The 16,681-nt window shown below is 50.4% G+C and overlaps 1 protein-coding gene across 1 annotated transcript in view; it reads right to left on the bottom strand.

Annotated features, from left to right (window-relative positions):
* Window positions 1-1,213: 1,213 nt before the first annotated feature.
* FLT4 (fms related tyrosine kinase 4) overlaps window positions 1,214-16,681 on the bottom strand; it is a 42,218-nt gene continuing 26,750 nt past the window's right edge. The window contains exons 15-30 of the mRNA XM_009286058.2: window positions 16,258-16,389; window positions 15,867-15,973; window positions 15,429-15,564; window positions 14,516-14,620; window positions 12,882-12,995; window positions 12,555-12,643; window positions 12,111-12,258; window positions 11,441-11,535; window positions 10,972-11,094; window positions 10,441-10,552; window positions 9,977-10,076; window positions 9,372-9,477; window positions 8,284-8,423; window positions 7,486-7,606; window positions 6,619-6,704; window positions 1,214-5,229 (exon numbers count right to left, since the gene is read on the bottom strand). Of these exons, the coding sequence (XP_009284333.1) occupies window positions 5,010-5,229; window positions 6,619-6,704; window positions 7,486-7,606; window positions 8,284-8,423; window positions 9,372-9,477; window positions 9,977-10,076; window positions 10,441-10,552; window positions 10,972-11,094; window positions 11,441-11,535; window positions 12,111-12,258; window positions 12,555-12,643; window positions 12,882-12,995; window positions 14,516-14,620; window positions 15,429-15,564; window positions 15,867-15,973; window positions 16,258-16,389 (1,934 nt within the window). The 3' untranslated portion in view covers window positions 1,214-5,009. The remainder of the gene's footprint in view (window positions 5,230-6,618; window positions 6,705-7,485; window positions 7,607-8,283; window positions 8,424-9,371; window positions 9,478-9,976; window positions 10,077-10,440; window positions 10,553-10,971; window positions 11,095-11,440; window positions 11,536-12,110; window positions 12,259-12,554; window positions 12,644-12,881; window positions 12,996-14,515; window positions 14,621-15,428; window positions 15,565-15,866; window positions 15,974-16,257; window positions 16,390-16,681) is intronic.

Genomic DNA, 16,681 nt, shown 5'->3' with positions numbered 1-16,681 from the left:
GCAGACAGTAGTTTGATTTTTCAGCACTAAGAGCTCTGCATTGTTTTGATGCAAAAAGGGGCCAGGGAGTACTCAGAGCCTGAAGGATTCCTTGCTATTACTGCATCGCCTTTCACAGAAGGATCTCAAAGCACTTCTGAAAAGCACTGAGAAAATATTCGCTGGCCTTGTTAGAGGCCAAACAAGCCGAAGGGCCCAGACAGCGACTTCCCAGTTCCCTTTTCTAACTACAAGAAAAGGCTGCTTTTCATTTTGCCCTGTCCGGCTTCCTGTGCGCTGTGTTTCTGCTGGAGATAGGCGGTCTGCCGTGCTTGACTCCCTGTGCGAGGGTTGCCCGCTTGATCCCATCCCCATCCCTCCTCGCGCAGCGGGAGCTGGGAGGTTGCTCTGTGCCACGTGCGGGGCCGCGAGTGCTCGCGGTCCCAGGAGAGGAGCAGCCGAGCGCTGCTCCAGGGTGCACAAAAATGAGGTATTTTATGAGCAGAGCAGCTTCAGTCTCCTCATTCCCTAGATGGGCAGGTCCCTGGATGGGGAGAGGGGAGTTAAAAGGTCCTTTTGGCTGCTTTCGTCTGAGCTGGATGAAGGGATGGCGGTGGAGAAGCTGGAGCTGAGGGGATGTCCCCAGGTCTCACCACACTGCACAGGGCAGCCACGTCTCTGCTGGCGGCTGCTCCTCAGGGGACCTTAATTTGGCAGACAAATGGCACTGAGGTCTTCGCAGGTCGCCTCGCAGGTGAGGATGGAGCCGTGCCTCAGGTTTCACCCCAGCTCCTGGGTTTTCTTTTTTGGGAAATAGTCATAAATCCATTTATGTTCCGTCTCCAGTGCTCCCTGGGCACGGAACATTGAAGGAAATGTTCAATGCCAGGCGGCGAGGAAGGGTCGCGGATGTGGGGGAGATGGTGGCGGGGTGAAGGGCTGGGCGCTGGGCCGCCGGCTCCTGTCAGCAGGCTTAACCAAAGCATATCCGGCTTCATCATGAGAAAAGACCGAGTTTCATCCTGGATGGAAATGCCACAAAGGCCAGCTGTTTCCTAGAGGATGCGGAGAAATGCAAAGGGACACGAAAGCAAAAATAATAAAACCAAAATGTGCTAATTGCTTGGGCCAGAGTCGGGCTGCCCGGTGCTGCGTGGGGAGCCGGGAGCAGAGTGATGCAGCACCCGCGGGCAGCGGTGGCCTCCAGGAACCAGAGAGCAGCTGCCAGTTATGACTTTATTCATTTTCACATTTAGATATTACAACAAAACTCTTAATAACAAAGGATAACAAGTACTATAGGAGGAGAGGAAAGAAAGCAGTGTTCTAACTGGTTTGATATATAACCGTGAACTTCCAGAGACAAGACTCAACGTGAGTTATAAACACTCACATACGCTCACTGGTAGGAAAACTTCGCACGTGCAAACACCCAAACACTCACCCACAAAACACTCACTCACACACACGGACCACACTTTTGTACTCGCACATAACCCATGTTGTAACCTACTTGCTTCGAAGGCAGCCCACTGAAACATTGAATGCTGCTGTAGCAACAACAGGTACCAGGTTAAAATATTGCAATATAAATGAAGTGTTACTTGATACACAGGTTTTTCTTCAGAGACACGTGTATTTGCAAGTAGGGGACCCAACGCTTTGTTTTCATGAGGGAGGAATGTCCTCTCAACACCAACACTTTGTAAGGGAAAATGAGACTGCGCATAGACCGGGAACAGTCATTTTAAAGGAGGATGATGATAAATAGCTTAGCTTCAATGTTGAGTTCCAGTAAAAAGCCCAAACAAAACACAACAGAGAGTGCATTGTGAACGGAGCAGGCACAATTATCGAACCCTGGGTTTTAAAAGTTGAAATATTCCCTTGTCGCTGTGGAAAGACAACACTGTTGCCTCGCATCTTAAAACCAAAACAGACCAGCTTCATTTCGTGCTCATGCTTATCTGGAGACTGTAAAAAAAATGCCAGAAATAATGCAAGAGTGTGGGGAAGAGTATCAGGGTTGTACACTCTAATTTTAGTATACTTTTAAGAGAGTGAAAGTACAATTGTCTCAACAGCTCTTCAATATCCCACACTACAATTGTTCTTCATCAGCAGGAGCGTCTGAAGAGGAGCCAGCGTTTGCTCGTATCATGGCTGCATTGTTCATGCAATGCTGTTGACGCAGATACAATAGGATCTGATTCCACCCCCCCATCAAGACGGTGCAAAAAAGAGAAAATAAACTTCTGTGGAGTCAAATGATTTGAAAGTTCAAAAATCAGATGTCACACCAGTGCTTTCCCTAGAGTGAAGGAGGGGATTGTTAACAATGGCTCTGATGAAGTAACCCTTTTCCACAAGGATGCTTGTGAGCAATTGACAGCTGAACCTAGAGACAAAGTGTAGCTCTCCTGGCTGGCTGGGCGTGCTGACAGCCAGCCAGGGCACTCAGATGCCTCTATCCCATTTCTGCTGAGGAATCCTGCCAGTGCCCTGCAAGTGTCACGCTTTGCTAGTACGTTTCTATCCCTCACATGTGGACAAGGACTTGCAGCTACTTTGGAATTCTGTGTTTCAACTATTTTTTAATTTATAGGCCTCTTTCTTGGGCCCTCTCTCAGACGGGGCTGTGTTTCCAGGTAGAGAACTGTTTGTGAAGCACTGGAAACAAGAGAGCCTGGGTCCTGTGGATAAACATCACCAAGCGAGCAGCCTGAATTTAGCTCAGCTGTCTGTCACCTTCCACCCATGTGAATGCTGGTGAAGACCCCCAGCAGCACGGGGCACATGCAGCCTTCCTTCTGTCAAGGGAACCACCAGTTCAAAAACCAGGGCAAGATGAGGGCAGGAGAATTTGGTCTGGCCTACACCCCATTGGCTGTCCTACTTCCTTGGCCTGGCTCTCCAGCATCTCCTGCCAGAGGATTCTTACTGAGTCATAACAATTACTTAAAGATGCTTAAATTCCTGGCAACTTCAGGGGACACCAGTAGAAGTCAGGGAATTCATTGTCACATGCAGTTTCCAATTCCACGTCCTGAGCCAGTTTGGCTCAAGCTGGTCTGGTTTTGTGCCTCTTTTTGCCATGGAAATCACAGCCATGTTATCCTGCTGACACAAAAAGGGAGGGGAACATTGGGCGCTCTGCATAGGCTTAGAGAATCTGAATGACAGCCATGCTTTTCCCATGTGCTAAATAAATCTCCCCATTACACTTGTGTGGAGAACTATAATTAAGACTTGGGAAAATCATCCGTAAGGACTCACAGGCTCACGTCAGGAAACGCGTAAAACCCTCTGCTGGAAAAGAAATACAGTTTGGGAAAGCAGTACATCTGACAGGAAACACAATTTTAAAAGTCCAAACCAAACCCTTGGCTCTGTGCACAGAGGTGTGGCCTGCAAGCAGAAACTCCCCGGTGCTGAGATGCCCTGGTGCGAGGAGCTCTGCCAGCCATGGGCATGTGGAAGAGGTGATGACAAGCTGTTCAGACGAGCCTCTTCACCCAGACTCCTCTGACGGTGACGTGACCGTGCTCTGTGGCTGAGCTCTCGGATTGTGAGCAGGATGGAAAGAAGTAGGTGGGAAGTGGTGAGGCAGCAGCAGAGACATCTGTAGAGAGGGGCTGCAGAGGTTCCCCAGAGCTCTGAATTCATATGATATCTTTCAGAAACAAAAGGCCCAAGTGATGAAATGTTTCCTCAAGCAAATAAATGTTTCTCAGTTCCCCAGAGACAGGTACATTGTGCTGGCGGCTCTGCAACAGAAACTGGAGAGGAGCACGTTCGGCAGAGACTGCCTCCTTAGAGCCAGGGAACTAGGACGGCAGGAAAGCTCATGGTGCAGAACTGTCCATCCAGGAGAATTGGGGCTTGAGCCCTGACCAGGTGCTGCCCTCCATGTGCTCAGTGATGCCAACACACAAGGGTATGCAGCCCAGGGCACCTCATTGCTGGAGCTCTGTTCCTTCCATTGTTTCCAAAACCCTTGCAGCAACTTGAAAATAAACATTTCACTCCCTACCACTTTGATCCTTTTCCTCCCAGCAAACAACCCATTTTCGCTCTATGTTTAGAAGCCAGCTGAAATTAACACAGCTTTTCTTTAATTTCTCACTCGAGCAACAAATTATCTCAGCACTGCTCTGGGAGAAGGGGAAGGCGAGAGCAGCAGACCTGTGAGTAACCTGCTCCCAGTACAGAGTATATAAAACCCTGTTTTGCACAGGGCCTGCAAAAAGAGTTGCTATTTATCTCACTGGGAGGACTCTAGCCATCAGCTGATGACCTACTCGGCACTAGATGTGTTGAGATGGCTAAAATAATCCTGATGATAAGGCAGATTGACAGGTTTCCCCCCAGCAGAGATGAGAGGGGTGTGGGTGTTGCTTGCACAGGAGATGGAGAAGCTGGCACTTACCCAGAATGAATGTGTATGAACATTTACAAAGATCCCTCGGGATCTCTCCATACACCTCTTTAAAATGTCCTGCTCTTGCTGCTAATACCACTAGGGATTTCTTCCCTTTGATTCTGCTCTGCAGCTCAGCAGCTGACATCATGAGGAGAAGAGGAGGAAGCAATCCAAGGAAAAACATTCAGGCTGCACACCAGGAAGAAGCTTGAGACTAAGACAGATCTATTTATATCTGACCTGAAATGGGCTTTCTGAATGGGAAGCTGATCTGAGTGGAGGCTGGATGCTAGGCAGAAGGTGCTGTAGTGCTGAACACAGGCACCCACTCGCTGGCAGAATGCATCTGTCTGAGCCACAGGAAGAAAAGAAATGTCAGGAATCAGTGAGGCGCTCTCTCCAGTCCCAGCACGGGGAAGCTGCAGCTGGAGGTGCTGCGTGGGCCATCATGCTGCAGTTCCAAGGACATCAGTGTTCCCCATCCGTTCGGGGTAGGTTCCCTGCTGGGGTTGGGCATAGGTTGAAGGAGAAGCTCTGAGTGACCCTGATGAAGTGCCTGGAGGGTGAGACGGGATGCCTCGGCAGGCGCCTCCAGGGCCTGATGCCATTAGTACTGCTCAGAGAAGAAGGAAGCATGGAGAGTGGGGGGACTGGCCCCCTCTCCAGGCGGGGTGCAGCTGCCGTCCTCAGAGTGTTCTGACAGCTCCCCGTATTCACTGTTGTAAAAAGTCTGGCCTCCGACTTGGGACCCGTACAACGGCCGACATCTGCCCCGCAGGTCTGACTGTTCTCCTGGCAGCTCCGCAGTTCGGCTGGGCCCTTTACTGCTGTGAGGGAGAGAGACACAGAAGATCAATCTGAGCACTCCTGGAAGGCCTCTGTCCTGCTTAGAGAGATCCCAGCTTCAGAAAACATCATCTGCTAATGCATGGGGCAGAGGCAGGGTCAGGAATGGACCTACACCTCCATTTCAAAGCACACCACCAGGCCTTGCTCTAAACCTAAGCACAGCCCGTATGTTTTGTGAAAAATCTGCACGTAACTCAGCGACAGAGTTATTTCAGCTCTTCTAGATACCTTTGGGAAGCCCAGGGAAGGGTTGGGACCCCAATGAGCAGGGAGAGACAAGTGACATTGCCTCAATTGCTCCTAGACCTGGCAGGAGTAACAGAAACTGATACAAACCAACAGCCAGGATGGGGGAAAGGAAACAAAGGAAGATGATGAAGAAGATGTGGGTGGAAATCAGCAACCCCATCTCAGCGCCTGCCAATACCAGGTGACTGGCAAGAAGTCACAAGAGCGAGGGCAGGGACACGTTCAAGGAGAGGTTTAAGGGCAGTGTTTTCTAGGAGACAGGACGCCAGGTAGCCCATGGTGTAGGAGACAACGGGAATGTGCCTTAGGGAAAAGAGGACAAGGACAAGAAGCAGGAGACAGTCTGATACAACAGCAGAGAGGCCACAGGCCTATGGCTAAGGGAAAAGACAATGACCAGTCTGATCTGATATTGGGAGGCAGAGGAGGTGAGGAAGAGGCTTGGGACTGGCCTTGTCTACTCATGAGCTGACATGGCTCGCTCAACACACTGTCATGGAGACAAGGTTCCAAGCAGAGATGACCTGGACAGGTTCTCACCCAGTTTCCAAGCCTGAGGCAAGGACATAACATCCATAACATCCTCAGCCCCAAGAGCACCAGCTTGACCTGCCAGGCTCAGTACCGGCATGTGGGAAGTCCTAAGGCCTGTATGATCCCTGCAATGCCACATCGGGGCCTTGTACCACATGGGTCAGGGCTGGGGGAGGGGAGTGGCAGCCACACAGTTTCCATCCATCCCACCTGCCACTGCTTGAACAAGCCCTGACACATTTCACCAGAAAATGTCAATAAGCATTAAGAGTCCTATTAACACCATCACTCCACTGTGCCTCATTATCTTAACAGACACATTCTCATACCCTCTGGAACATGTTTTGATCAGTTGAATGTGCACAGTTTATATTTTGAAACCCTAGGAAGCAGCAGGCAGGTCTGTTCTTCATGCGTTTTGCCTCTTGTTAATGTGTGCATGGACTTATCTGGCTCAGGGCCCACAGCCCTGCTGCTGCGGAGAGCCCCAAAAGGCATACCCTATGGGGAGACACCGAGAGCTGCCTCCTGGTCTCACTGCATTTGGCAGCAGGGAGGTCTGAGTGGCTAGACTTAAGGAGTACCTGAATCCACCTTCTTTTCTGTGTCGGTTTTCTATCCTCTCAAATTCCTCAGATGCCAGAACCATCCCACTGTCTGTTTGATTGTCCTGGAAGGAAGCAACAGGAGTTATCAGTAACATCCCTGTCGGCTCATCAGAGTGGGAAGGGAGGAAGAATCATTCAGGAGATGAGATCATGTATATCTGTGATGGGAAAAAAGGAGTAGGGGCACTTTACCAGCAGGCTCCATGGTCTTGCTGGAACTGATTTTCTTAGGTGCCTTCTTAAAAGCAGTATGTACAAAGGTAGGATTTGTGTGTGCAGTTCAGTGCCACTTTTGGGGAAAAAAAGAGTGCTCCCTGCCTGGAAGATATATTACCATCAAATCTGTGAGAGGTGAGATTTTCCTCTGAGACTAAGGGGATGACTTAAGTTTTGCCACTGTAGAAGATATAAGTACCAGCCCAGTTCAGAGAGGCCAAGAGGGCTCCTACTGCACACTGCCATGTGGGTCAAGATAGGAGAGGTGCAGACAAGCGCTCTGGATTTACCTAGTCCTGGCTGGATTTCAGTATGCTTAACCAGGCCATGTTTACAGCTTTGAGAAGGATGAAGAGCAGTCTCTTCTCTGAGGTCCTTTATAGTCCTTGCTTGTAGATCTAACCTCCCTATTTCACACTCAGGCAGTACCAGCTGTGCTGTAGAGAAACCCCTATGTGCCAGGTGGAGAAATGAATGTGCATAGGACTGGACGGACTGAACAGGAATGACACAGACAGACTGACATTAGATAGGAGTGATCTTCCTTCCACAATCTTAACAGCAAAGGTGTCAGGAAACAGCTGAACATTTCTTTGCCCCCTGCTCAACCTCACTCATGCTACTCACCGGGTGTGCCTTGTACATTGTATGTGTCATGGGAAACTCTTCAAATGTCTTTATCCTGGATGGACACCTGATCTGATTTCCTCCCGTCAAACAACCAGGGAACGAGACACAGTTGTAGTATCTGCTGACAGAAGCATACTGTATTCAGTAAAACCAACAGAGTCAATGTCCTGAATAAACAGGACCTGAACCCAACCTCCTCCGTGCAACCAAAGTATGCAGGGAGGCACATGGTGGATTTTGTGAGGGGAATAGGGTCACCTTAGGCTTCTTAACCCCATACTTCTTCTGCAGTGGGGAGCACCCAGACTTCCTGATCGAATCAGGCCCTGATTACTTCTCCACTCTGGATAAGCAGAGTAATGTCATATAGATCCCAGGCATCACACTACCACAGCTCCCCAGAGATGAGAAGCCTAGCCCTAATTGTTTGGGTTAGTTAGGAACAGCTAGGATGAAGCTCCTGCACTAGCAGAAGGGCAGCTGACACCTTCTTTCGTCATCTACCTGATGGGCCATGATGCCTTTAGTGGGACATGATGCTCTGGCAGTGTAGCTGGAGGCAGGAGAAGGAATGCCATAGGCTGACACATCAAGGGCTCTTTCTCATCAGCAAAGGAAAGTGATTTTGCTTTTATAAGCAAGATGCTATGGCCTAAACGCTTGGATCACACCTGATCACCTGGGATTTTTCCAACCTCTTGCTGCTGGGTTCACCCCATATCCCTCAGGCTCCCTTACGTCTCAGGCTGCTGGCTGCCTGCTGGGCTCTCTCTGCCCTTTTCAGAGGGAATTCACCTTGCTGCTAGGCTGTGGCAGCGTATCCTCATGTCAAAATCCTCTTCATCTGAGTTTTGCTGGGCAGAGGAAGGCACCTGGGAGAAACCATCATCTTCCGAGCTGTGAGAGTCGTTCAGCGGGATGTAATCCTTCCCTTCCTGGTAGGAAGAACAGTGAGTGGCCTTACAAGAAGGGGAGGGCTTTCCCACAAGAAAGGGCTCTACAAGCAGAAGCTGTCAAGAGCTGGGGAGGAAAATTTCTGGTTTGTCTTTTGTTTCTCTGGGACAAAATATCTGGCTGGAGATTTCTGTGCCCTCTGCGTTAAGTAGCTGCAAGTGTTCCAGGTGCATGGAGGTGTGTGTGAACAGGAAAACAACTCAGTCCTACGGCACCTACAGTTCTGTAGCCTACATAGACAGAGCACTGTGCTCTGGGGGCACATCATTGTGGCTTAGTCATGCCTGTGCTGGGATCCAGTGCTGAAAGGCTAAAATCAGGGACGTCAGGATGAGACAGTACTCATATTTAAGCATTTAGCTATCTTATGAAATAGAACATCAAGAAAATGTTAAAATCAGAGCTGCATGCTCATTGCAGTTAAAAGTCCTGGTGAGTTACTGCATGGCAATGATTAGTAATAGTTTCAGAGAAATTTGTATATCTGACTGCTGTAATGGAACAGTTGTTTGGTTCACATGGCCCTGACATTTAGATCTGAGGATAGAGTTTCAGAAACCCTGGTGAAGTCCTGGTTTTCATTATGCGGGCATGTGGGAGGCAGGAGTGCCAGGGCCTTGACTCAGCTGAAAAATTTCAAATAATCATCTGGGGATTAGGATGGAAATACTGGAATGACGACTGAGAGGGCACCCGCCCTGCAAGGAGTGGAGCTATATTAGGATGCAGTGAGAGGGCTACCGCAGAAATGAGCTCTCCAGTAGCTCTGGGAAACAGACCTCTCTGATCCAAGAAACCCTGTATTATCCCTTGGCCTACGCAAAGGTATTGCATTGGCCAGGGAGTCAGAGGAGGGCACAGCAAGGGCGCTAGCGGTGGGAGAAGAAAGAGCTGTCTGGAGCTGAGCAGGGACACAGAGAGGTTTTCACCTGCTGGACGTTTTCCTGAAGAAGGTTCCCCAGTATTTCCACCAGGTCGGAGAAAGTTGGTCTCTCCTTGGGATCACCATGCCAGCAGCTCAGCATTATACGGTAACTGCCAAGAAGAGATGCTGGTTTTATGCCACAGAAACCCTCTCCTACCCAACTCTGCAGCTCCCACCCGCGTGGTGCCCGCTGGGACAGCATGTACCTGCACTGTGAAGGAAAGCTCGGCGCCCCCCAGCACATTGGCCATGTGGACCTACTGGAAGGGGGGGTGGTTCATTATGCACCGAATATAACAGTGCACAAGGAGCTAATTCAGACACCTCTGATACCCTTCAGAGCAGGAAAGCACATTGCCCACTTACGGACCCATCCCAGGGTGGGTATGCAAGGGTACCTAGATAGCTCTGATTCGAACCCATCTGGCTTGCCCTCCAGGCAGCTGCCTGGAGTGAAGGATGTGTTGGCTCATCCCCCACCCTGGCTGAAAGGTCTTGCATCCCACAGAGGGGCCTGTCCTGCCCCATGCTGGGATCTGGAAGGTTTCTACCATCCCACAGAGGGCTCTGCTGTGACCAATGCTGGGATCCGTACGGTTTCTGACTCACATTTCTGCTGTGGCGTACTCTGGGGCTCTCATCCTGGTACCATCTTTGAGCCTCTGGCAGAACTCCTCATTGATCTGGACTCCAGGGTATGGAGATGCCCCTAAAGGAGGTTCGAAGAAGGGTGGGAACATGAAATGTGCCATCAGAAACCAGTCCTTCTGAGACTGCCCTTCTTCCCAAAACACTGGGAGATGTGGTCACTTCTCATACACAGCCCAAGTCCTTGGTGCTGCCTGAGACAGGCCTCAGTGAGCTGGAGGCCACCTCTGCATGCCTGTCTCCCCATCACCCTGTTCATGGGTGGATATGGCCTCCGTATTTTTTTTGCCTACACTGATGTCTCATCCCATCACTTCTTAGATGTGCTTCAGAGCGTCAGGGCCTCCTGCACAGACTTACCCACCAAGCTGCTACGTGGAAAGAGAGGTCTTCCTCAACAGCATATGACCCTCATTAGCACTCACCTAGCGAGAAGATTTCCCAGAGGAGGACCCCAAAGGACCAGACGTCACTCTGAGTAGTGTAGACCTTGTCGAAGATGCTCTCTGGAGCCATCCACTTCAGTGGGAGACGGGCCTGCAGGAGGGAGAGGCAAGGCACAAGCGTTCAGTCAGGGACATGTCCCATGACAGCCCTTCTTGTAGCAAAGGGATGAAAGTAAACCAGAGCCGATAGCCCCGCTCCTCTCTCCATGGAGGAATGGAGGTTTGGTTAGGCCAGAGGGAGGGATGGAGACACTGAAAGGGGGAGAAAAGAGTATAAAGAAAGAAAGAGTAAGTTAATGACAGGCTGAGGGGCAGAAGGAAGGAGACAGAGGTCTGCTGGTGGAGGAGGACAGCACATACGTCATTGGGCCAATGGTTCCTGGTCCCAGACACAGAAGTGGTTCCACTCCTCCTTTTTTATCTTTTCCTCAGTTTATTCCATCCCCAGAGTAGTTTATGAATACCTCAAGGGAGCCTAATCTGTACAGGGTTTGAGAAGATGGCACTCACACTGCCTTTCCTGACATAGTCAGGGTCCTTGTAGATGTCCCGGGCCAGGCCAAAGTCACAGATCTTTACCACGTTGTTCTCTGACAGCAGTATATTGCGAGCCGCCAGGTCTCTGTGGATGCACTGTGGGCACATGAAGAGGAAGGGGCAAAATCAGAGGGACAGGAACCACCATCAGAAAGTGCAGAGCATCCCCCTCCCCTCACAAACCTGACCTGTAATGGGGGAATGGTGGAAATGGGAAGGAGCTAAAGGTAAAAATTTCAAAAGGAGATGGTTAAGAAGAGGATAAAATGAAAGAGGACTAATTTCCCATTTTTGTGTACACAGGGCTACCTCAGACTTCCTGCGAAGTGTGAGGCAGATCACTGAATCTCTCTGAGTGTCACCTGTAAAGTGTCTGTAGGCAGGCCTTCTCTGGTCAGGCATGCACAAAAGAAGAGAGGAGCGAAGGAAGGGGTGAACTCACCTTTCGGGATGCCAGGAACTCCATGCCACGTGCTACCTGGAAGCTGTAGCAGATCAGGTCTTCCATTGTTAAGGGACTTTGCCACAAGTCATCCACTGTCCAGGAGTACAAGAAAATGATTAGACAGTGAGCGGTCTCTTGTCCTCCTTGCCTCTCTCCAGGACTGCGGGATACAACCAGCCTCTTGGTGAGATACAGCTAGTCCTCAGTGCTAACTGGAGTAACCAGCTCCCCTCTAGGATTTTCCGCTTAGGTGGCAGAAAGCACACAGCAGGAACCTGCTCAAGTATGAGGAGAATGAGTCCAGCCTCCAGCACACGTCACTCAGACAGAGTTGTGGGGAGCAGGGCTGGAAAGGACTTTGAAGGTCAGCTCATCATTCCTGTCCTAGGGAGGACCCACTGAGATCCCCCTCAATTCTCCTTTCTTTAGGCTAAAAAAATCCAAAGGGATTTAATCCTCCCTTCTGGGTTTTGAGAGTCTATTACAAGAGACAACAGATGACTGTAATAGCCCTGTTCAGGGAATGGCCATGCAACTTTGGAGTGATCAGCTCCAAGGCTGGGTCCCAGCTCCCCACTGTCATGCCCTACCCATTCCCCAAGTTAGCCAAGTCTGGCATTTTTTTGGTGGGCCAGGTGAGGAGCTGCTGCCAAGCCTGGAGTATTACCTTCCTGGATCGGCTGCGCTGTCTGGCTCTTGTGCATCAGAAAGCGGTTGAAGATAGCACTGTCGCTAGTCCCAGAACGACTCCTCCTGTCTGCTCTCACTGCCTCCACAATGGACTGGACCTGAATACGCAGCCTGGGAGACTTCTCCTGGCAAGGAGACCAAAACAAAAACCTCAGCAGGCAACACACACTGTAACCCCTGCACCCACGAGCTGCACAGTCTTTTCCTGTTCTTAGACTGTAATTCTGGCCTGGAAGCACCTATCTTCCATTGCAGAAAGAAATTACTTCCCTGATGTGCACATGAACCAAGATTACTGTGTAAAGTTGATCTGCTGCTAGACAGAGGGTGTCTTTGTTCTATTGTCAGATCATGTTTCAGGCTACACATCTTCCTTCCCTAGACATGGGACAGGTCCCTAGGGGCAAAGGAAGCTACTTACCCTGTAAGGACTGAATCCTTCCCGCTTGGTCCGCAGGTAGTTGGAGAGGTTTCCATACTTGCAGAACTCAACAATAACCATGAGTGGACCTGGTGAGAAGACACCAAAGTTGAAGGGAAGAGGTAAGGGCTCGGGATGGTCAGAATTTGCCTCGACCCATGTTATGTGCAGCCCCGCTGAGCTGTGGCACCTGCCCTAAGTGCACACAGACACACCGATAACATCCCCTCATGTCCCTGCGGTCACACACATGGCCAGCAGAAAGGACACGGGCGACAAGCACTGATCTCTGGGAGCAGGCACAGCCTGTTGTCCTGGGATATTTACCATTGGGTTTGGTACAGGCACCCAGCAAATTCACCACGTTGAGGTGATTCCCGATGTGAATGAGGATCTTCAGCTCTGACATCAGTGCCTTGTGCTCGCTTGCAGTAGCTCCCTCTGGAAACACACAGACCATATCATGACGCCTCCTCACAGCTTTTTACTCCCCCTTGCCACCATTCTCTTAGCAGAGTGTTAATGTGAGTCTTGCTGAGGAGGCTGTGACCCCAAAGCCTTGGTACATTTTGTTATTGCATGTTTCCATATGAAATGTCAGAGCCTTGTCTGGAGCTCCCAGGATTCCTGCTGTAACGCGTCAGGTGCTTCCTGCAGGCGCAGGGACCCAGAGCAAAGGACAACACAACCTGTGCCCAACAGATTTTTCCTTGTGATAGTTGTGCAGGGAAAAAGATCACTTGAGGCTTACATACACGTTTGAATCTCTGCCCTTTTGGCCTCCAAACAGAGATAACGAGCCGTAAAACAATTTGAAGGAAAATTAGAAACAAAAAGCATCTGAGTCTTTTGATCATGACTGAAGACAGGAGCTGTCTCAGCTCAAACCCAGAGTATCTTTTTATGATTCCTCTCCAATAGCAAACACAGCGTTGTACTCCTGCCAGCTCTCTGTACCTCATTTTCTCTCTGAGTGCCTAATTTGCACCAACTCTTGATCCTCTGTTTTACCCTCAGGGTTTGTTCTCTGGCTTTGTGTGCCTTTTTCATACTTCTCTGCTTCCCCATATGCATTTTGCCTTACTTGGGAGTTTGTAAATTTAGTCTGAGAGAAAGAAGCTTGAACTGCAGCTGATGGGCCAGGTGAGAGCCATGCCTCAAAGGACTGTAAAGCAATCTTGCACGGCCAGGCTTCCCTTTGCAATTACTGTGTAGATCATCTGTACACTTGCAGTGGTAAGTGCTGCTCGGATGAGCCATGACTCGGTTTCCACATACAGGCCACTGCTGGCCAGAGACCGCCTCGGTATTTTGTTGAGTGCCAAATTACAGAATAATTTTCCGGATGCCTGTTTGAAACGTGGCTATAAAAGCGTAAAATCTCACTCTAGATTGACCAGGCTTTGGGTGCCAAGCCAATTTAGCCATCAGAGCTGGGTAAGAGCTGCAACCTGCTTCCTTACCCAGCTCTGAATCTGGCCCATAAACACAAAGTACAGGCACATTTGGAAGAAGGCGATTGGGAGCAACACTTCCTTTAGTGACCTGCCAAAGAGGGACTCTGGATTCTTGTTCGTCCTTTGAGACAGATTTCATTCTTTGCCTTTGCAGACAGCTAAATTTCCTTGAAAGCTGAGTTCCCCAAGTTCCTGCTGTCTGCTCTGCCACTTGCCTCCCAGTGCAGCTGAATGGGGCTAAAGTATCCACGAGGGGAGGCCAAGAGGATCAACTGTGTTGAGGCCAAGAAGCCATAAATTAAAAGGCTAGCTCCAGCTCCTCTCCCCTAGTTCAGGCCTCAAGCAGAAGCACCCAGGAGTGCTTGTGGGAGATAAAACATTTTCCAGGGCCTTAACAAATGCCTTATGCAAAAGACAGGCATTTACAGGGTGGACATTCCCTGGCAGATGCCTCATTCTTTGCTGTCCACACAGCCTGCATATTCTGCTTTGCTGTCCACATACCTTTCAGCATTTTGACTGCTACTGTCTCACAGCTATTACTTTTATTGATCCCAAACGCTGATGCTTCCACCACCTTCCCAAAGGCACCGTGTCCCAGGACTTTACCTATGGGCAAGGAGAGAGGCAGTGTGAAGGAAGGCAGGTGCAGCACAGGCAGAATGGAGTGAAAAAACAAAAATCCCAACAGGAAACCATGGGAAGAAGAAAGAAAAAACATCATAAAGGAAAAGGAAGGAGTGAAACGTGTGCCCTTCCCAGGTGGCTGCTTGCTCTCTTGGTGAGAATAAGAGAAATGATGATGGGAGGAACTGAGACAGAGCTGGCATGGACAAAGCAGAGGAAGGAAATGGCCCTGCAGAACTGAGGGGCTGTTTGTTGCCCTCGAGCAAAGCGTGTGGGAAAGGTAAATGTGACACCTTGCAGCAGAGCAGCCAGGGCTAATGTCACTGCTCTGTGCCTCAAAGGTAGTCTGCAGCCCTTTTAACCCTCCCAGACAGAGGGAAGAGACTGCAGGTGGGTGTCTCAGCATGAGGAGGATAATGGATGCAATCCTGGTCCTGAACTCAGGGTAGCTGCCATTGACTGGGCTGTTCTGTTCAGATTGCCACTTGGAGAATATGGGGATGTGTTCTAAAGCATGCGCAGAGGAATTCTGGTCTCAGTGATGTCTGTGTGGGTACACTGGGAGAGTCTGCGCTTACAGTTGGCTCAGACCTCTCCGTAGTCAGACCCAAAGAGATTTCCCAGGCACAGCTGGGCTTTAGGGACAGTCTGGGGAAGAAGATGGGAAGCCTGAGGCAGAGAGAAGGCATTAAATACACAGAGGTGTGTAAGAAGCCTGGAGGGTGAGTTTGAAGGGCTGGTGGGAAGACCTGGCTGCAGCGCGCAGTGGCAGGGAGGGGGTCCGGCTCACCTAGGCGCAGGCGGTCTCGTGGGAATTCCCACTTGCTGGAATCATAGGGCAGGTACTCGCACTGCTCCTCCAAGGGCACCTCGCCAGGGTCCATGATGATGGAGAGGTAGCCTGTCTTGATGTCTGCGTGGGCAGGCTGCAGGAATCAGCCAACACAAAGGGTGAGGAGATGCCCTCCCTGCACTGGGTGCTGACTCCCGGAGGGGATTTGGTTCCTTTGCCTGCCTTGACCTGCTTCCCCCTGGCAAAGGCCATTCCCTGTCATCTCCTTTACCACAGCCCTTATGCACCCTGTCCTTCGCAGTGAGAGTGCTTGAAGCAACACTCAGTGACCTCCTTTTAGCAGGTGCTGTCATACAGCCCCACATCACAGCAATGGTGTTGTCCCAAGCCCTGCTAAGCCACCTCCCCTGCCCTGGGTCAGAGACAGTCACATACCCTTTTGATGTTACAGAAGATGAGGATAAGGAGGATCCAGAAGAAAACAGCGATAACCCCAGTCCCAATCAGGATGACAATCTCCACATTGGTCCTGTCATCAGAGCCTGTGGGACAGGAAGGAAATCATAGCTTCAGAGATTCCCATTCTGTGCCCCAGCTCAGCTGTCCCTTGTGGTCTGCTTCAGGATATGGGGAGACTGGGGAGGTGTTTTTGCTTGAGTTAAACATGCTCTGGACTACAGATCTTCCTGTGAGAGCACCATGCCATCAGCAAGGCCTAGGGGCTTTCACTGCCTCCCGCTGCCTGGTGTCACAGGGAAGAGGCATGGGACCTTGGCCACACTCCTACTCCCTGCCTTCATCCCCAGGGTGTCGTGGCTGCTGGTACCTTCCACGGAGACACTGGCCGAGGAGTTGACACAGCCCTTAGCGTTGCAGACGCTGCACAGGTAGAGCCCAGCATCCTCTTCCCTCACCCTCTGAATGCTCAGCCTCTGGTTGAAGTCTGCCAGGTCGATCCCTGTAAGGCACAGAGGGTTGTGGTGGTCACTCACAGGGAGGGGGGATTAGTATACTGGACTCATTCAGACTCAAAATAAGGCTCCTATTTTTTGACTGGTTCATTTTAGATGGCAGAATGAAATTGCACCAGCTGGTAGAGGCTCTCTTCTGTGGTCTGATGGCCCCAGAAATCATAGAATCATAGAATCATAGAATAGTTTGGGTTGGAAGGGACCTCTAAAAGTCATCTAGTCCAACCCCCGTGCCGTGGGCAGGGACATCTTCAACTAGAGCAGGTTGCTCAGAGCCCT

The sequence above is a fragment of the Aptenodytes forsteri genome, unplaced genomic scaffold, assembly GCF_000699145.1.
Source record: "Aptenodytes forsteri isolate BGI_AS27 unplaced genomic scaffold, ASM69914v1 Scaffold54, whole genome shotgun sequence".
Lineage (NCBI taxonomy): Eukaryota > Metazoa > Chordata > Aves > Sphenisciformes > Spheniscidae > Aptenodytes > Aptenodytes forsteri.
This window is presented reverse-complemented; position numbering and strand designations above follow the sequence as displayed.